Source organism: Canis lupus, chromosome 11 (genome assembly GCF_011100685.1).
Source record: "Canis lupus familiaris isolate Mischka breed German Shepherd chromosome 11, alternate assembly UU_Cfam_GSD_1.0, whole genome shotgun sequence".
NCBI classification, from domain to species: Eukaryota; Metazoa; Chordata; class Mammalia; order Carnivora; family Canidae; genus Canis; species Canis lupus.
In genome coordinates, this window is record NC_049232.1 from 70,808,621 (window position 1) to 70,830,607 (window position 21,987).

Below are 21,987 nucleotides of genomic sequence, written 5' to 3' on the forward strand. Positions count from 1 at the left end.
GAGATGTGTCTCACCAGAAAAGGCAATTCCTTGAATTTTTAAATTTCAGTCCCAGAGAGAATATATTTCAGACTCAGGATTCAAGCATGTGACCTATAGGCCTTTCCAAGCAGAAAAGGGTAAGTCCTCTTCTGAATTAACTAACCCCTTGAGAGAGGACTTGAACTCAGAGAATCAGAAATCCCTTTGACTACAATTTACTATCTTACCCTACTGAAAATCCTATGGAAAAAAACACACCAAACAAACAAAAACATGGGCATAGGCACCAGTGACAACTGCTAATGAAACCTTAAATGCCTTCCCACATCAGATGACAAGAAGTCTCCAAAGGCATTTGGAAAATCCATTCCTCATCTCCGTCACACTATCGCAACAAAATGCAAAGTCACAGGCTTCCTACTTACCTGTGTAGAGGTCCGTATCCGTATATTCATCCACTTTCTTATGCTGCAGAATATAGTCCGAGACCTTGGTCCCAATAGCTGGCTGAACATCCACCCACTCCAAGGAGACCACTGTGCTGGAGGGCTCTACTGTTGGGGACAGACGAAGCCTAGAGAGGGCGACAGGGAAGGTTGGTTGTTTGCCAGCCAGTACGGTCTGGGTCCCCAAAGAGTCTGCAGTGTCTCAGGATTAAAAGCACAGGGTCCAGCCTGCGCTCAAATCCGGTTTCAACCCACCAACAAGCTTTTTTATGGACTCTGGCAACTTGGTATACCTCTCTCAGCCTGCATTTCCTTGTCCATAAAATAGGGATAACGAATGGCTACCTTTCAGCATCAATGTGGGATCCAGTAAATTAATCCAAGCGCACAATACATGCTCACAGAAAATTGATCAGCTTTCCATCTGTCTAAACCGTATTCTCAGTGATGCTTCATCATCAGTTGACAACGCCTTCGAACACAGTAGCCTCAGCCTTCCTGCCATTCTCTCCCGTCCCCCAACAGATCAGCTAACTTGTTAATATGCTTGAATCGATACTCCCTCGGAGAGGGCAGGAGTCCCAGCAAATCCTTTTATAAGGTAAGGCATAGCAGAATGATTGAAGGTTAGAACTGGAGAGGTCCTTAGAGGCTGAGAAGTATAATCACCTCATTTCACAGATGGGGGAGTAAGGTCCAGACTCCTTACTCCTTACTCCTTACTTATTTGCAAGAAAAGTATTTGCAAGTTGGGGACAGAACCGTGATGGTAGTAACTTTGCTTGTCCCCAGCTCAGTTCCTTCTCTCTTTCCACTACACTAAACCACGCCTCTTCAAGAACCATCTTACAGCATAATCTACCCAACACACACACAGACATGTTAGGAAACTTTGGTTCCCCCATACTGGCTCCTGTCCCACTCTCCTATGCTCCTCACAGCACGGTCTTAATCCCACTCCCTCAGTCAAGATGACCTTCTCTTAATTCTTTGAAGGGTCAATTTCCCACATCAGGATTTTCACATGTGCTCTTCCTATTGCCTGAACTATGACTGTTACCATTTATTATCTGGAAAACTACTCTAATTCAGGTCTTTTCAGAGAGGATTCCCTAAGTCCCTCCCCTCCAACACACCAACCCCCATTATTTTCTCTTCCAGCACCTGTTTGTTTTTCTTTCATGTTTTTATTAACTTTTTAAACTGTATCATATTTTCCTGTTTTTTGCTTTGATATATGTCCCCTCACTAAATGGCCAGCTCCCTAAGGGCACAGACTGTCTTGTTCACTGATGAATTCCCCAATGTCTGACACATAGCAGGTGTTCAGAAATTATTTGTTGAATGAACGAAGTGATGTTCCTTTGAAAAGGTTCTACACTCTCTTCATCTCAGTGGCCCCAATGTCCACCACAGGCACTGATAAAGCAACAGTCAGGGCCCTGTAAACCTCTCTGAGCAGTTGAGTGAGGAAGTAATGATAAACCCAGGTTAGCATTTTAAAAAGCCAGTTTCTATGCTGCCAAAACTCCCCACTTTTGGGAGCAGGCAGGAAGGAGGCAGGGCCTAGCAACTTCATCTGGTGACATGCTCATGCAAGCCCCGGCCTGGCCTGGCAGGACAGAACTGGTGATTCCATGACAAGGGGTGGCCAAAGGAAGAGGACCATACATACGTACACTGGCTGCGGGAGGGGGCTGCAGTTGGGGAGCCCACTGGCATCAAAGGCGCTGAGGTCACATCTGCACCAGTCATCGATCACGTCCCCTTTCCCTGAGCACCAGTAGGAGCTCATCAGTGCACTCTTGAAAGCCTGGAATAAAGGAGGGCAGAAGAGATGATGATGACCATGGTGGAGAGATTGAGAGTGAAGGTTCCAGTGACCACAACAGCTGACCCAAGCTTCACAGCAATCCACCTCGGCACGGGACACCATCTCTCGCCCAAACACCTCACACTCTACCACCAGGCTCTCCTGTTTTGAGCCGTCGTTCTCTCCCCCTCAGCCAGAATGATCATTGAGGCAGGACAATATTAACAACAACCACTAAGAACCTCCTCTGGGGCCCAGATTAACTAATTTAACCTCATGCAATGGATATAATTATTATTACCATTATCATTTCCCCTTCTACCAATTGGAAAACTGAGGCACACAGAAATAACTTGCCTGCGGTTCACAACCAGTGAGAGAGCGGGCATCTGATAAAAGCAGTGTGGCTCCAGACCCTGCCCCAACTCTTTTTTTTTTTTAACTGAAGTATAATTAACAGTGTTTTAGTAGCATCAAGTGTACAATGGAAGGACTCAACCATTCCGTACACTGCTCAGAGCCTACCACAGCAAGTGTAGTCACCACCTGTTGCTGTGCTGCTTCTTGCACATGGCTGACCATCTCACTTCCCTGCGTAGAGACCTTCAGAGGCTCCCCATGGCTCTCAGGATAAAGTATAAGATCTTTACTCTAGCTCCTGACCACTTCCACGGTATTGTTGTTCACCACTCCTCTGACTTTTCCTTGCATGCTACGGTCCACCCTCATGCAACCACTAACATACCCACCAACAGAAAATTCCTGCTTATGGAAAACATGCTCTAAATTAGGAGACAATAAATTGCTTCTGTAAAGGGCCAGATAGCAAATAATTTTGGCTTTGTGGCCAGGTAGTCTCTGCCACAGTGAGTTAGCTCTACCTTTGCATTCATGAAATCGATGTAGATAATACTTTAAATGAAGGGGCATAATTGTGTTCTGATAAAGCTTTATTTACAAAGACTGGAAGCAGGCTAAGTTTGGTCTAGACAGTTTGCTGACCCTTGCTATAAATTATGATTAACATTCTAGAGAATTGCAATGTGCCTCATTGTTTTTTAATTAAAAAAAAAAAAAAAAAACCTTTTCTCCCTGCTGGAACATTCCCTGCCCCCTTCCCTGTACTCCAATTCACTCTTTTGGTCTTCAATGAAACATTCCTTTGCTCCGGGAACCCTACGTCTTAAGGGTTCTTAAGTTTCTTAAGCCTTGAATCATGCTCCTCTCTTGGACACCATAACACACTAAACACACTAGACCACACCTACTGTCACATTCCGTTGCCTGCCTTCCGCAACAGATTCTGACCGCACCAAGGGTACAGGCCATGCCTTATTCACACAAGCATTCTCACAGGACCTGGCCCAGATATCCAGTCAATATTTACTGAATAAATAAATGGACACTGAAAAACATCATTAGGCTCAGGCTCAGGTTTGGGTGTGCTTCGTGCTCTAGTCATTCCATTTACACCGATGTTTCAAGGCCCTGGGGATTCAGAATGTTTGACAGCTCTTTTTTAAACTTACGGACTTTAGAGAATACTAGTCTCTTACCCTTTTACCAGGAAACACACCCTATGTCCTTTCTTTTTCTTTTATGTTACTTTCTTTGTTCTTTTTAAAATGAAAGTTTCACGCTGCCTGTAACTATGGACACCTGGTTACCCAGGTGTCGTTTTGCAGCCTGCATTGTCAAAGACTCAGGTGTGGGGTGGCTCAGCAGTTTAGCCCTGCCTTCAGCCCAGAGCGTGATCCTGGAAGTCCCGGGATTGAGTCCCGCGTCAGGCTCCCTGCTTGGAGCCTGCTTCTCCCTCGGCCTGTGTCTCTGCCTCTCTCTCTCTCTCTCTCTCTCTCTCTCTGTCATAAATAAATAAATAAAATCTTAAAAAAAAAAAAAAAAGATGGCAACCACCTGACTCCTCTTGTCATGCTGGCTGACCCCGTGGCAGGGCTGGGCTAGTATCTCTTTGAAAGGCTTACCATTAAGCACAATTCCAAGCCTCTGAAACTCAGTAGCTTAGGAGGACCCTCCCTGGCATCCCTCCTGATGTAGGGGCTTCTACCTAAGTCTCTCCCTGCATCCAGTAGGCAGCTTTTTAACCACCCCAGACCCATTTCCCAAGTCCTGGGCCAAATGGACACAATAAAGCTTTTCAGAGGAAAAGGCAGGCAAACAAACAAACAACAACAACAACAACAAAAAGAATGCTATTGTGTGAGCTTCCACCATATTTCCCTCAGTGCATTTGATGAGGAGACTCCAATATTACTGCTGAATGTTCTCACCCATATTCTCTGCTAGGAACTGAACAAATGATCTAACTTCTTCTTCTTTTTTTTATTTTTATTTATGATAGTCACACACAGAGAGAGAGAGAGAGAGTCAGAGACACAGGCCGAGGGAGAAGCAGGCTCCATGCACCGGGAGCCCGAAGTGGGATTCGATCCCGGGTCTCCAGGATCGCATCCTGGGACGAAGGCAGGCACCAAACCGCTGCGCCACCCAGGGATCCCCTCTAACTTCTTCTGAATTAAGAGTAGCGACTAAAGACATTTTGAAAAGAATTATAAAAACTAATGTTCATGAAGCACCTATTACACAGTGTAAGTGTTTTAAGGGCATTGAAAAAAATATATTCCTCACAATGGTACTGAGATACAGATAGTATGACCTTCACTCACAGGTGAAAGAACTGGGAATTAGAGCAGTGAAGCGGTTTTCCCAAGATCACACAGCAATTAAATAGTGGGAGTAAAATCCCAACCCAGATCGCTGTGACTCACAAGCACAGCCCTTTTCTATTTAACCAAGTGGGGCAGTGGGGGTAAACCCCAACTAAGGTTGCCAGATTCAGTAAATAAAAATACAGGATGCCTAGTTAAAAATCAAATTTCAAGTGAATAAGAATTTTTTTAAGCCCATCTCTCTCAGCGTTTGCATATAAAGTACATAGGTCAGAGTGTGGCACACAGTAATCGCACTATTCCTGCTACAAGTCAGAACCTGTGTTGGAAATAAATGTCTGTTATTCAGTACGAGGTGGGGGTGGGGAGGGGGTGAGGTCTCATGAGGACAGAAACCAAATGGGATCACGTGAGGTCATGCTGACTGAAGGACCTTCTTTTCCCTCCATCTGCAGGTTCCCTTTTACTAAAATTAATGTGCAGAATGGCTTCAGATTCCGTAACATCTCCAGCCAGCACTAAGGGCTTAATACTACAATGGTGAAATCCAGGGCCACGGGTGAAAGTGACCCAGATGGTAAGAGATGGCTTTGACTCTAGCAATGAGAGGAGAGAGAGAACATCCTGTTTTGTTTGTGTATGTGTTTTTGTTTTTGTGTGAGTGTGTGTTTTGTAATCAATAGTCGCTTGAGCTTGTGCAAAACAAAACAGGAAATCTCTCCGGACTTTGTGAGTTTCACCATCCAAGCTGCTCTTGGGAAGAAACCCTGCCTGGGAATCTCCACATCTACTGGCTCTTCCCCAAACCATGAGGAACAGAATGGGGACTGGTGCAGTGGCCAGGCAAACCCTGGAGAGAGCACAAACACACCCTGATAAAAGGCCTACATCAAAGAGGGAGCCCTGGCTAGGCAGCAGAAGCCAGCATTGTGTCAGGACAGGATCACTCTTTCCTTATGTCTCCAGCCCTTGCAACATCCCATCCCGAATCCAATTCCATCCCAGGGGAGGAGAATCATAGAATGTTCCAGCTTCAAGGGACTCTGTAAATCATCTAATCTAATCCATTTGACAGATCAGATACAGTGGCTGGGAAAGGCAAGTGGGTTGGTCCAAGGTGAGGGAGCAGCTCTGTGATGAAATGATTCTATTCCTCCATTTAATCCTAAAATTACTCTTTGAGATGGACGTCCTATCCTCATTCACAAGTGAGCACGGAAGACTTGAACTGAAGTCCATCTGAATCCTGGCACCCTGGACCTTCCCAGGTCACACAGGAACCATAAATGCCAAGATTTCATCCAAAACATCCTTTTCAGCTGCTCTGTTTTAGATCACGTGCTTATGTGCTGTTTGTGTGCCTGCTAGTCCTTGTGCATGTGTGTGTGTGTGTGTGTGTGTGTGTGTGTGTGTGTGCATGTTCTCAGAGGAAGATGAAACCTTACACTGGAGGCATTGTTGACTCCTGGCTTTGGAGTCAGCGAAGGGACTTAAGAAACAAATCCTGTACTTAAACACGGGTAAGGACTGCATTTGCATGACCATTGGTTTTCATAACAAAGAAATGCTTCCAACTTCTGGCTAATTAGCTAGCAAACCAAACAGGGCAGGAGGAGAAAACAGCCACAAAAATGTTAAGCAATCAAAATAAACTAGGATTTATTTCTGACTCGATGGTTACTTCCCCATTTGAACTTGCCTCGTTTAAATTATTGAGTTATCCCTCTCTTTAAGCCTTAATTTCTCCATCTGTAAAATGAGGACACGGAAGATATATTTTTGAAAGTTTAGTTCAGTTCAGTAAACATTCACTGATCTTCCTACTCCATACCATCTGCTGTCTAGATGCTAAAAAATGAGTTGAACAAGACCCAGTAGCTAACTTCAAAGGACTCACAGTTTAATGGTGAAGACATAATCATAATAAATACTATTTATTCAAATGCTATGAAGTAATACACACAGGAGGCCTTTGGGAATACCAAAGAAGGGGGCTCTTCCAGCTATAAAATTCCGACAATGTCTTAGCAATCTTAACTTTAATACTCTGTATTTGACTAAGATACTTGGGACCATCTATATAGAATGTCACTAAACCCGTGAATTAAATTTCATGCTCTGTATTTAGAATGACTTTATTTTTACAGTGCAAATCATACTCAGAGGCTGACTCCAGGTCTGTTATTTTTGATACTGAGATGATTCTGGTCTGTCTGACCAAAAAGCATGCCCTGAAGTCCTCACTCAAAGCTTAATGGATTTTGTTATCTCCACGGTGCTATTAAGATCGGTCCTGTGGCTGTTTGAATCTCCTCTCTAGGCGATTGTCGTAGCCTCTGGACTGGCCTTCAAGCTCCAGTGTCACCTTTTCCAGCACCTCCTCTCCCAGTTTTCTGTAACATCATGGCTGATTCCACCCTCTTGCTTGGACTCCTTCAAAGTCCCACCTCCTTCTGGTTAAAGCCTCTGCTGCTTCTTAACCTGACATTCAAAATCCTTTGTTAATATTTCCCACTCATTTTTTCTCCTTTCCCCTTTATTCCCTTTCACTATTTTTCATATTGCCCAAATGAATGAGACCATATAATAATGTTTGTCCTTCTCCGATTGACTTATTTCACTTAGCAAAAATGAGTGGGAAATATCAGAAAGGGAGACAGAACATGAGAGACTCCTAACTCTGGGAAACGAACTAGGGGTGGTGGAAGGGGAGGTGAGCAGGGGTGGGGGTGACTGGGTGACGGGACCTGAGGGGGGCACTTGATGGGATGAGCACTGGGTATTATTCTATATGTTGGCAAATTGAACACCAATAAAAAATAAATGTATAAAAACAAAACAAAACAAAACAAAATCCTTTGTTGTTCCGCCTGTGGCTCCTCTCCCAGGCTCTCCCCACTGTACCCTACTCTATGATCCCCTGCACAAGCCAAGCCTTCTCTCATGCTGTGCCTTTGTTCTAAAATACCCTTTCCCCATTTTGTTCTCCTTGCTGAATTCCAGGAAACTTTATGTCCCCCAGGACCCTGCCACACTTGAGAAATTCTGTCTCGACCTACTCTCAATGTTCTCATTTCACATTTCCTTGCAATTTGCTTATTTATGTGTCCTTCTTGCTTATGATACTGTGAACTCCTCCAGGCCAAGGTAATGTATTTGATTAATCTCTGTGCCCCCAGCTCTTAGTAAAAGAGCAACACATATTAGGGCCCCAAAACTATGTGTTAGATTCCACAGACATGTAATAGGATGCTCTGCCAGTATTAAACTTATAAACTTGACATTGTTTTTCTTTTCTAGCAAAAAAAAGATGATAAATGCAACTGGTCACCATAAAAAGACTAAATCTCCACAAAGCCACTGAAGATACATTTGGGTGGGGTATGGAAGTAGAATCTCGTCTGGAGACATTTAGAATTAGCAATCCAAGGTAAGTAGGTTGATAGTTTTTTGCCAGGGGAGGAATTGGGTATAAAGAATCTCCTACGTCTCTAGAGAAAGATGGGAGGAAGAGAGATGGGAGTGGTTGACATCCTATCTTTGTAGGGAGACTAATTACTGAGCCCATGCCATACATGTGATTGGTCAAGAGGGACTAGGATTGATGAACATAGGAAGGATTGAAGAGGAGATCATGGTAGTGTTTGTGTGGAAGCAGAATTAATAGTATCCAGCTCAACCTCGACCTCTGGGATAGACCCTCTCTGGGCCATTTGCCATCCAGTCATCAGCATACTCCCTAGTAGCAGCTGCAGGTGATGCCAACCACTCATTTCCCTGGTAGTTACAGGAGTTGGAGGCCAGGGAGCGGAGCCCCCATTCTTTGGGAAGAGAACCAAAGATGTTGGCATGTCCTGAGCTTGAGGAGATTAGTTGGTCATCTTGTTACAAATCAATGACTGCAAAATTAAGCAGCCTGTGTGTAAACACATTTGGGAGAGATGTAAATAATGTCAGTTGACTTAAGTCTTCTTATTCACAAACAGAGCAGGAAGGCAGGGATAGTGACTTTAAAACATGACCCTCGATATCTCTGACATTTCCTTTGTCATGTAGTGGGATCTAGGTCCTCTCCCCTTGGGTCCAGGCTCTATAAATGTAACCAAAAGAAGTACTACTGCTTCCATTTCTGGCCCCAGGCCTTAAGAAACTGGCAGCTTCCACATCATGTCTCTGGGGATACTCACTCTTGGAGCCCAACCACCATGCTGTGAGGAAGCCCAGGCCACATGGAGAGGCCATATGGAGGTATTCCAGCCAACAGAACTAACTGAGGCCCCAGCCAACAGCCAGGGTCATGTGTCGGATATGTGAGCATGGAAGCCTTTGAGATAACTCCAGCCATATCCACCAGCTGATTGCAACCACATGAGAGAGCCAAGTAAGAACTATGAAGCTCAAACCCAGATCCATTAGAGAGACTAATAAAATGATCACTGTTGTTTTAAGTCAACAATTTCTGGGGTTCCATGGCAATACGTAACTGGGACAGCAGGTAATTCACCTCTGAACAATCCTGAAAGATTGTTTAGAGGAGGTAGCAACTAGGAAAGAGTCCAGCAAAGGGAATTAGAAACCTGTAGACTACATACATATCTCAGGAGCTAGAGGGCTCTAATGTGCATACACACATACACAATGCCACAGATCCCTGGTATGTCCAATCTAGAAGAGCCCTAAAAGTGATAAATGACCTTTGCAATTTTGCAAGCTAAGAGGCCCAAATAGGGGAGGAGACTTGTCCGAGTTCACACCACAAGAATCTGGCAGAGAATAAACCAAGATTTTCATATCAATAACCTTCACTACATGAGGCTGCCTACATTTGGATCTGGCTTCAAGCTACTCATCTATTATGCTGCTAGACAGGAAACAACCATACTGACAATACTTACTGAGAATGTACTGAGTTCTTTAATACACGTTATCTTATTTAATCTTATGGCTACCTTATGAAGCAGATTCTGCTGTTACCATCCCCATTGTACGGATGAAGAAACTGAGGTTCAAAGGGTGAAGTGGCCTAGTCAGAGTCACCAGCTATAAAGTGGTAGAATGACAACTTGAACTCCTGTTACATTTGATCCTGAAGCCCATTCTCTCAGCCACAACCATTATGGGCAAGTAACATTCTCACTGATGAGAGGACATTTATTGAGTGCTTACCACAAGCTAAGCACCCTTACCCTTTCCATGTATTACTCCTCACAATAGCTCTAAGTACATTAGATATATCAGCTCATGCAGTGAAATGCCAAGACACTTGCACCCCGATGTTTGTAGCAGCAATGTCCACAATAGCCAAACTGTGGAAGGAGCCTCGGTGTCTATCGAAAGATGATAGATAAAGAAGATGTGGTCTATATATACAATGGAATATTCCTCAGCCATTAGAAACGACAAATACCCACCATTTGCTTTGACGTGGATGGAACTGGAGGGTATTATGCTGAGTGAAATAAGTCAATCGGAGAAGGACAAACATTATATGGTCTCATTCATTTGGGGAATATAAAAAATAGTGAAAGGGAATAAAAGGGAAAGGAGAAAAAATGAGTGGGAAATATCAGAGAGGGAGACAGAACATGAAAGACTTCTAACTCTGGGAAACGAACGAGGGGTGGAAGAAAGGGAGGTGGGCGGGGGGTGGGGGTGACTGGGTGACGGGCACTGAGGGGGGCACTTGATGGGATGAGCACTTGGTGTTATGTTATATGTTGGCAAATTGAACTCCAATAAAAAAAAAAAAGATATATTAGCTCATTTAATTTTCCCAACAACCTGTGAGGTAAGTAGAATTATTACGTTCTCTTTTACATTTGTGCCCAAGGTCATAGGGCTTGTCATGGGGACACAGTCAGGATTTGAACCCAGGAACTCTAGCTCTAGAGCCTGTGCTCTGAAACATGAAGCCTCCAAATACAAACTTTGATGGAGACAATCCATGTTTTCTTTTTTAATGTTATTTACACCCCTGATTCCTTCCACCCTTAGTATATATTGTGATCTCTCACTGTATCCATGGGAATAGACCTATGAAAATACCGTGTGTAATTTCCATTTTTGTAAGTCAAATGTCAGCAATGTCCCATGGCTCAATGTAATAGCAGCCACAGGCGTGAATAAAATTCCACAGGAAGAGGATATAGAGCATGAAAAAAGTCAAGTGCCTAAGACAGCAGAACCCCAGGGACTCTAACCTTTCCTGACTAACTTGCTATGTGACCTCAGTAAGTCATTTCCCCTCTCTTGGCCTTAATGTCCCATAATGTCTTCGACTTGTATATACACTCCCCAGCATTGCTGGTTCTGATAATTTTCTGATTCATGTCCTGGATTTTACTTTTTCTCTAAACTGCCCACAATTTTCTCATCCTAGACATACTGTCTGGGATCCTTTAATAGTTCTTACCAGCAGACAAATCTAGGGAGACAGTAAAAGGGTCAGTGATTGGCAGGAGCCGGGTGAAAGGAAAGCACAGGATTTTAGGGTAGTTGAACCATTTTGTATGCTACTTGGTGGATATACATCATTATACATTTGTCAAAACTCAGAATGCACACCAAGAGCAAACCCTCATATAAACTATGGACTTTGGCTGATAATGATGTGTCAGTATAGGTTCGTCAATCGTAACAAATGTTCCAGTGCAATTTGAGATTATGATTGGGGGGGGGGTGGAGACTCTGCTGGACGGGGCAGTGTGGGGGGCATGAGGTATACAGCAACGCTTTGTACTTCATGTCCAATTTCGCTGAAAAACTAAAACTAATCAAGAGAAAATAAAGTCTGTATTTAAAACCTCCTGCCAGCTAGCATGTTTTTCGTAAAAAAGGTCTCACCAGACTGTGAGCATCCCATGGACGGTTTTTGAAGAAAGAGGTATGAGCATGAAGGGAGTGAAAGATATTAGCCATATCCTTATTCTACTCTGATGCTCGAGCCTTCCTATGCCTCTCAACAACTTTCGGATGTGCAGCTCTTACGCTCTGCAGTAATCCTTAGAGATGAGCAAGTATAGAGTCAGAGAAGACAGCAGCCCAGTGCCCCCCAAATAGAACACAATAGAGCTGAGTCTCTAACTTCAAATCCCAAGCTTTGGCCCCTGACTTCTCTGGTCCCACCCGTCCTTTTCAGCTTCTGTATCAGATCCCCCTATTCACAAGGCAACACAGCAAAGGAACTCTGGCAAGAACCCGTTTCCTATATGAGAAATTGTGCCGCTTAATCTATGGCTCCATAAATCACAGAAATGACACCTAATTTCCCCTGTCAGGATCAACTTCTCTTTTCAAGCCATTCTCCCCTGAATGATGAGAGCCCAACAGAACAGCTTGTTAATCTGGGTGACAGGGGGAAGACATTTAAAGCCAGCCAAACCCCCCTCTTGCCACACTTACTTCTGCTAATGAAAAAATATTAGAGAAATAAATATACAACCCACTGAGATGCTCCTGCATGGGGCACTGTCAGCTGTCTGTTTTTCAAGATGTACAGAGACAAGATGATGAGGTTATATGATCCCCGGGCAAGGAGCTATTTTTCTTGTCAGTTCACCCCGTATTTCAGTTCCCATCCATCTCATCTAAAGAATAAAGTGCTAGGTTTCAATGCATTAAAAATAACAGTAAGCATTTTTGAGTATACCTATATGTCAGACACAGTGCTCGGTGCCTGCCAGGAAGAGAAACATCTTATTTGGACCACCATGTCATGATTTGGGCCCTCCTATCACTCTCCTTCTAGAGAGGGCAAGACTGAGGCCCCAGAGGGTTTGGGTTCCTTTCCGATGTTACATAACCAGTATTTGGCAGAGCAAAATTCAAACTCAGCTCCTCACATTCCTAAATGTGTCACCACCACGAGCTAATTTAATCTTCAGATAAGCCTATATTGTACTATCTCCATGAAATCTTTGAAAACGGTTGAAACTTAAACTTTGGGTCATGTATGATCAAGTGACTTGAGCAATGTCACAAACCTAGGATACTTCGGAGTTAGGATTCAAACGCCAAACTGATTCCCAAGATAGGATATCTCTTTCCTGCCCCATTTTTCTTAAGTAATGAAGATAGGTGGGGGTTGAGGTGCATGGCGTAGTCTCAGGACAGGACAGGGTGAGCAGGTAGCCTTGTTCTCTTCAGTCCTAAGCCCTGACTGGCCAGAACAACACTCCATAGTGTGTTTCCAGGAATATGAGTTCAATGGGATGCTAACTGATTTTAAAGTTCAAAAAAAAAAAAAAAGGTGGGGGGAGGTGGTTGGAGAGGTTGTCTCTGTGGTCAAATAAATTTGGAAAAGACTATATTAAAAAGACAGATTGTTCTACATAGAACTTTTCAGGGCCATTCATATATTAATGGTCAATGGGAAACCCTAAGGTAATGCATAGAAGGAAGCATTTTCCAAACATCTTTGTCCATGAAACCTTCCCCCCCACACACACATGGCACCCAGGGATCCGATACTTGGCAGAGTCTCCTCCATATTGTGCTAATCTAGATTCTAGGCTGGACACAAAGCTCTCTGCCAAGAGCGACTCAGGATAGAGAGATCATCCCAGCTCTGTCTGTAAGTAACTGCGTAACTTTGGCCAAGTCGGTCTCCCTCTCTGGGACTCAGTTATCTTGTCTATAAAATAAGGGTGTTGAATATTTTTATTGCAGAGGCTCTAACCTTCTGGCAACACCATGAGTGCTAGAAGTATTTGTAACTCCCACCGATGCTGCTCCATCCCGCTCAGGTGCTTGCAGACTAGGTCCTGGACCTCTCTGATGACCTGAGCCCTCCATGGTTGGCCTCCTGGCCACAGATTGTGGGACATCCCACTTGGTGGCTATGAATTATTTGGATGCCTTTGTGCTGATGTCAGGCCCCTCAAATCTCTGCTTCTCCTTCCAGCATCACCTCTTGCCACTCCTCTTTTTAGACTCCATTCTCTAGCCATGTTTTCTCACCTTTAGCCATTTATATGCTATTTCCTCTCCTGGAACTCTTCCTCCATCCCATAATCTCCCCCACTGATTAATCTATCAAGTCTCAGCTTGGAAACCACCTCTTGCAGGGAACATTCCTCGACCCTCTCAAGCTGGAATACACCTCTTCCTTTGTAACACATCTTCTCCCACCTTCCCCTATCATAAAACTTATTTTACTGTGTGATATTTTATTGTCTGTTTCATTGCGTATCTGTCTCTTCTTATAGACTGTACAAATTGAGATTGGAGCCCTCCTGTCTGCTTTGTTTATTATTTAATCCCTAGCACCTGACATAGAGTAGGGGCTCCGTAATTGATTAATCAATTAGTCTATGATAAATTAATGAATGTTAAGAACATCAAGTTATGATCTTGTTGTATCTCTTATCCTTTTGGCCTTAACTTAGAAGATCTCTCCTCTGCCGAGGGCCTTAGGGTAATTCTGTGTTCTTAACCTTTTCCATGCTCCTATCACATGCCAACTTTACTTCTAAGACTAGCTAGCCTACGAGATCTAAGAGCCAAAGCTCACAACATTTAAAAACCTTCCACATCTTCCAGTAAAATATGGAAGGGTATTTTCAGCTTTTCACACAAAACATACCAAATATCCAGAAAGGACTAGTGCAGAATTACTTGGAAGTCTCTTTCTTAAATATGTATACAAATTGCATATTCTACTTTACAATACATTTGAGTTGGATTTACTATTAAAACAATGATTTCCCCCCCCCCAAAAAAAAATGTTTCTCATAGTGTGATCTTTGAGCCTCTTCTTTTATTAATGACCTGAAGCACTTACTAGAAACTCAGATTCCTGGCCAAACTCAGTCACAATGAGCCAGAATCCTGGGAGAGGTGATCCAGAATTGGATTTAATGTACTCCCGGGTGATTCTTATAGACTATTAGTTCAAGAGTCCCCTGTCTCTTTATCTTGTGGCTTTGGGTATATTTTGGCATACCGTAGTGTATCCCTCTAAGTTAAGGTACTTCAGCTTGAGAATAAAAACCTACAGGATTTTTTTTTTAATAGATATCATTCAGGTATCAGATACAATGAACAGTTTGGCAGTCATATTTGAACTAAATAATCTTGTTGCTTTATCCAAGGGTGGTGGGACCAAAATTCATCACTTCGCCTAACCTGGACCAATTAGGGTTTCCTGCCCCCACCCCCGGCTCCAGGAATTAGATTCAAATGGTCATAGGTCTGTGAGTGCTTGAACTGGCATGAGATATAAAGCTAAACTTGGCTGCAGGGTCTTGGCATGTTGAGCTGCTTTCACAGAGACCAGAAAATGTCAGGAAGGGAGTTAGAGAAAGAGAGAGAAGCAGAGATGGCAGGCTCCAGAGTTACTACTGAGAGTAGCTTCCTAGATGCTGGGGGCTCTGCTGTGTTCTCTGCGCTTGGCTTACATGAGACATCAATTATATCATTATAATATTTTCTCCATTTTTTCCTTAAAATATTTCAGTGGGTCTCTACTTCCCACCAATGAAAGAGCTTTGACCAAGAGGAGTATAAATACTCTGTTCTTGGCCTGGCCCAAAAGGCCCTTCCCACAAATGTGTCCAACAACAAGCCTCATGTCCCACCACTGCAGTCTGCCCCAGTCTTACATACCAGTGACACCAAACCACTTGTCATAGACCAGACAAGTAAGAAACTTTTGTCATCCTAGAAGGCCTTTCCTCCATTCTACCATTAAGACCCACTACTACTGCCATCTTCTCCGGAAACCCCTTTCTGATTTCCCAGCAGAACTGAAGGCTTCCATTGAATCTTGGACAACATATCTGAAGTAAGATATAATATTTCACTGAATTATTTATTTATATGCCTATCCTCTCCACTGAAATTTTCCTTGCCTTATTTTACCAGAAGCTCCTGGCCCAGGATAGGTACTTCATAAATGTTTGTTGCCTGACTAAATGTCATGCAGATGAGTGGCCAACTGAGGAATAGAAGACTGAGAGTGCTTGGGATGTCTAATCTATGTTATCCTAGTAGACCTTCTCAATCACCAGGGCAATAGATTGTGCTTACATTTTTCCAAACTATCTCCAGACCATTTGTCCTGCCTGTCACTGAGCTGATAGCAGTTGTGAAAGTGATGAATAGCAGACCAATTATGAGCAACAGGAAACATCAGTTATAACTCCAGGGAGAAGACGCAGCCATATCAGTAGCCTCATCCATCTAATCATGAGTCATCTTCCCAAGGCATCTTGCCTTGTGACCTTGAACTGCCAAGGGCTTCTTAGTCTTGTACAAATCCAAGTTCTTCAGAGAACAGCTCCTTCTCTCAGCCTGTCTCCTATAAGGCGTTGCTCCTGGCCCACTCAGTCCTAGAAGGGAAAACCTGGATGGAACTCACACTTTTCCTAAGGGAAGCTTTTAGCCAAGGCTCCCAGCCCCACCCAATAGGCAAGACCTGCCTTCTATGGCCTGCTGTCCTTTGACAGATAGTAACTCCTCTCCCCTGTGGTGAGAACATCTGGAGATGGGAGGCGAGTGGGAAGGTTTCAACTGGAAGATTTGTCCAAAATTGTGGAGTTTATATGTCGCTAAATTCTAGCTTAATTTAATGGTGAGTTTCTGAGTAAAGGACTACAAAATTTCTCTTCCGTGGCCACTGGTGACCTCACTTTTCCAGTACGCCCATTTTCCCTTAGGAGGCATCTAAAGGATGCAGTCGCTCCAGCTGAGAAGGATTCCATGGTTGGGCCTGTGGGTGGGGGCAGGGAGAGAAAGGTCAGAGGACAGAAGGGGACATGCTCAGTCTAGACACAAACTAAGTTTATCTTTGCCTTTGAAAGGGAGACTTAGAAATTTAGCAGGGGAGGTTATAAAAAGGGAGAGTCCTATCTCATTCATTGCAGTCATATTTCCATCATGGTATATTGAGACTCTGCAGTCTAGATCCCTTAACCCATAAAATGATGTTATACATCCTGGAGGGACAGGACATGGAGTATGGTCTTTGGAACCAAATCCCTGGATTCAAATTTTAGGGTTATCACTAAGCAAACTAATAAAGGGACTTCAACTCTCCATGTTTCATTTCCACTTGTGTAAAATGGGGATATATTGCCTACAGAAAGGAATGTTTAAGGATCATTTATAAAGTATCTAAAATAATGCCAGATCCATGCATGTGTCTACACATGTATATATATTTGACAATTAGATGAATGTTGACAAAGCTCTAAATTTGGATATTCTCTACATGGAAGCAACATAATTATTTTGAATTATTATTTATTATGAACATAATGAAGTTATTACTTATGATTATTTATAGACAAAAGTTATTCTAGGCACATCTATGCTCAGAATAATTCTTATTCTTGTTAATTATTTTTTCAATGGGGAAAAAATAAATCATTAGAACCAGCTGCCAAAAAGACGTTAAGCTTATCTTTGCCTTTAGAGAGGTATGCCTTTCTGAATTTCTGCGAACTGACTACCCTTCTGTTTTTTTTTAATCAATGGATTTCTGAGGGTAAGGCAATAACTCTTAACTATACACCTACTCTGTGCTGGATGTTTCATCAGCATCAAGAGCAGAAGCATAAAAGACAAGGAAGAAAAGAAAGAGAAAGGGAAAAGTTGAAGATGAAGAAAGAGGAAAGAAGCTGCAACTAATATTGATCAAATTTTTAATCATACTAGGCACTGCTAAGTGACGTATATACATAATCGTACTTAAGCTAGCAATAATTCTATGACTTACATGATCTTCATGCTATCTTCATTGAGATTCTGAATAATTAAGTTGTATCTTCATTGTATGTGACAAAACAAGAATATAAGCCTACGTCATTTTGATTCTTGAACCTTCTTTTCTCTGCATATATCATATTATGTTATATCCAGAGCCATCCTAGGAAGCAAATCTTCTTACAGATAAGACAAGGGAGCTCAGGCAAGACAAGTCACTTGTGCAGTACTATCCAACCAGTAAGCATAAAATCCAAAATTCAAATCTAGATCTCATTGACTCCAAAAATTGGATCTCAATGACATTTCACTGGAATGCCTCAAAATCTCATGATAAGCCTGTTTTGCCTTGAATATAAATAATACCCTCCTGCATATGAAATATGCATAAGCATATATATTTATATACACATATATAATATAATATAATATAATATAATATAATATAATATAATATATACACACACACCACACCAATATATACCTACTTATAGGAATGTGTATATATCTATGCTTTCTCCAGATTCCTTCAAAATAAATAGCTGAAAATTTGAGAAAAAAACTATGAAAGAAGCAACACAGAGGCATGGGCAGAGCCCCACTGAGTGTATACCTCAATCCCAAAGCAGCTACCATACTTCCATTTCCTGGTATTCCCTTCATTTTTTTTTTTTTTTGAAAGGAAGTAATAACTTCCGGTAAAGATTCAGGATGAGCAAACTAAAGTCAAGGAGTCAAGTCAAGCTCTTTTAAGAATGGATTGATGCTTCTCAGAAAGAATTGAGAACAGGATTTTGGATTGAGTTAACAGGTCATCAATCACTTCATACCTGTTAGAATGGCCATTATAAAAAAGAAAAGAAGTAACAAGTGTTGGGGAGGCTGGGGAGAAAAGGGAATACCTGGGCATTGTTAATGGGAATGTTAATTGGTGCCGTGACTATGGAAAACAGTATAGAGGCTCCTTGAAAAATTAAAAATAGAACTACTACATGAGCCAGCAACTTCAATTCTGGGTTACTTATCCAACCAAAGAAAATTAAAATAGATATTCACCCCAATGTTCACTGCAATATTATCTATAGCAGCAAGATATGAAACCAATCTAAGTGTCCACTGACGGATAAATGGATTAAGAAAATGTAGTGTGTGTGTATTGTGTATATAGAAACACACACACACACAAATATCATTTAGCCATAAAAAAATAAAATCTTGCCAGACAAACATGGATAAATTTTGAACACATTATGCTAAGTGTTCAAAAGACACTTATGCTTAAAGACAAATACTGTATGTGGAATCTTGAGGGGGAAAAAAGCTCATAGATAGAGTTTTCTCAGAGGCAGGTGATAGGAGTGGAGAAAATGGGTGAAAGAGATCAAAAGGTAGAAACTGCCGTTATAAAATAAGTACGTTATGGGGATGTCATGTACAGGTTTGCAACTATAGTTAGTAATACTGAATTGTATACCTAAAAGATGCTAAGAGAATAGACCTTAAAAGTTTCCATCACAAGAAAAGAATTATAACGATGTGATGATGGATGTTAATTATTAGCTAGACTTATCATGGTGATCATTTTGCAATGTGCACAAATACTGAATCATTATGTTGTGCACCTGAAACAATATACCATTATGCATCAATTACATCTAGGAGCATGAAGAGGGGGTCTTTGTTGAGCTTTGAGACAAGAACTTCAATTAGATGGCGGAATAGCTTCCAAGTTGAGAGGTGACTGAGAGTTGAAAACAGAGCACACGTTTCACCACCAAGGAAAAGTGAAGAAAAAGAGAGTGACAGGAAAGACTGTAGAATCCAAAAAAGGTTATTTGATGATAAAATAGGCTTGTCTATGTCAATGTGTAGAGGAAGGAGCCAATGATGAGGCAGTCTCTGCAGCTTATATGCTGAGACTACAGGCTGTAGAACCAGACAAACATGTTTAAATCCTAGTTCCATAACTATTGCCATGTGACATTGATAAGAGATTTCTCCTTCTGAGCTTCAGTAAGCCCACCACACAAAAGTTAAGTTTCGAGTGCTTACTCTATACATGACACTAAAGACAGAAGGACAAATCTAGAAAGAAGCAAGAGACTTGAATTCCACCCTTATTTCTATAGGCAAGTGATGCAGTCTCTGTGTGTCCTAACTCTTCATAAATCATCATTAAGAAGGACAAAAAACATTCTGGAGGTTTTTTCAGAGGCTCATAATCAAGATGGCTGGGATAAAACTAAGTCAGAATTAAGAACAGACTCATTTGATGGAAAGTTATTAAAGGAGCAGAGGATGTTTGCCAGAACTAAGATCTAAATAACTGAAAGACTGTCGCTTAAAACCGAGAGAGAGGACAGATGTGCCACACATTGCTGCTAAGCACCTTACCTGGATTATTTTAGTTAATAATCTGTTATTTTAGTCACTTTAGTTGGAAACAATTCTATAAAGTAGACACTGTTAATCCCATTTCACTGGTAAGAAAACAGAATTCTAAAAATTTATATGCCCCAAAACACAAAGGGATTTTGCAGCAAAGCTGATATTTGAACCTTCATCTCTCTGATCCCAAAGTATATGCTCTGTCCAGTAAGTCAATAAGTAAGTCTATTTCAGTATTGTTTTGATGAATGGAACTAGAAACAAGAGGAGGAAATATATAGGAAAATGTTTCGACTTAATAAACAAAACATTCTAGTAGTAAGTGAACAAGCTGCTTAGGGATTACTAGGCAAGCTTTACACAGAACATTCAAACATAGACTCTTGTAGGGTACAGTGGGAAAGATTTAAGCAATAGACTAGGGTAGGACTAGATGCCAGGATAATCCCTTCCACTTCTGAGTTTTCCTGCTCTTTCTTTCTCATAGGCATTGTGATCATAAAATAATGAAATGTGGAAAAGGAGACGTTGGAAAGCAAAAGGATGAATGGGAGGGAGAAGACAAGTAAGAGCCTGTCCATACTCCACTTACTATGTACCAGGCAGAAAGCTAAGCATGTTAGAAGCCCACCTCATTTTTTTAAAATTTTATTTATTTATGATAGTCACACACAGAGAGAGAGAGAGAGAGGCAGAGACACAGGCAGAGGGAGAAGCAGGCTCCATGCACCGGGAGCCCGACGTGGGATTCGATCCCGGGTCTCCAGGATCGCGCCCTGGGCCAAAGGCAGGCGCTAAACCGCTGCGCCACCCAGGGACCCCCAAGCCCACCTCATTTAATAAAATAACCTGAGAAATTAGGTATTATTATTATTATTATTATTATTATTATTAACCCCAACCACACATCTGAGGGGACTAAGTCTCAGAATTCCTTGCCAAAAGTCACATAGAGGAAAAGGAACAGCCAGGACTTAATGACAGATTTGACCAGCCTCGAAAACAAACACTTCACTACTAGATTAGAAAGCTCAAGTTATTCTATTACATCACCTTGGTCTAGGGGTGTGTCAATACTGGTTGCGGGAGACTGCCAACAAATCAAACCTAGTCAAACATCTAGGTACCTAACTACCAAGTTATAAGAAATAGAGGGGCAGAGGAACGTATTAAATGATACCATGGGGATGCAATGAGCAAAATCCAGGCTGTGGGGAATGCTACTGGACAAATGATCTGGTTTTCTTGGTAAAATATCACAAGGAATAAAAAGAGAGAGAAAGGAAGGAAGGAGCCTATAGATTAAAAGAAACTTATCAACCAATCACGATGTTTGGATTTTATTTAGATCCCATTTTGAACAAATTTGTACCAAAAATATAAAACAATTTGTTAAATGTGAGCAATGACTGGATATTTGATGGTACTGAAGAACTGTTAATTTGGAGAACATAGTAATGACAATGGTATTGAAGCTATATTTTTAGCCCTAATCTCTTGAACTTTAACATTTACACATAAAATTCCATAATGTTTGAGGTGAGACATCAGGTGACATAGGCTTGGTATGAGTTGGTCACTGTTGTAACTAGAAGGTGAGAGGTACGTGGAGGTTCATTACACTAGGCTCTCTGCTCTTGTATACATTAGAGTTTTCTAAACTAAATTGTTTTGGGTTGGATAGCAGAAGACCCAGGGGTTTAACAGTGTCCTCCAAAATGGGTAAGTGTGGAGATGAAGCTGAAAGAGAAAAGAAACATGTGGCCCCAGGAGAGGCCCCATTCTTCAAGGGTTTCTCCTCCTCTCAGGGCCTGAGTTTATACCTTGGAACCCTTCCACTCAGAAATACCAGGGATGACATGATTCTGTTGACCAGAGAAGCCACTGCACAGACTGACTATAATGGTACAAACTCATGCTGCTTTCAGCCGCATCTGCCTGGTGAATTGTGAGACACATCTGGAAC

The 21,987-nt window shown here is 42.0% G+C and overlaps 1 protein-coding gene across 6 annotated transcripts in view; it reads right to left on the bottom strand.

Moving 5' to 3' along the window:
• The window catches only part of ASTN2 (astrotactin 2), an 852,112-nt gene that overhangs the window by 150,070 nt on the left and 680,055 nt on the right, over nucleotides 1-21,987 (bottom strand). For all 6 annotated transcript variants that reach the window (XM_038553226.1, XM_038553225.1, XM_038553224.1 and 3 more), the window contains 2 exons: nucleotides 2,108-2,241; nucleotides 408-556 (listed from right to left, as the gene is read on the bottom strand). In XM_038553226.1, coding sequence (XP_038409154.1) covers nucleotides 408-556; nucleotides 2,108-2,241 — 283 coding nt within the window. The remainder of the gene's footprint in view (nucleotides 1-407; nucleotides 557-2,107; nucleotides 2,242-21,987) is intronic.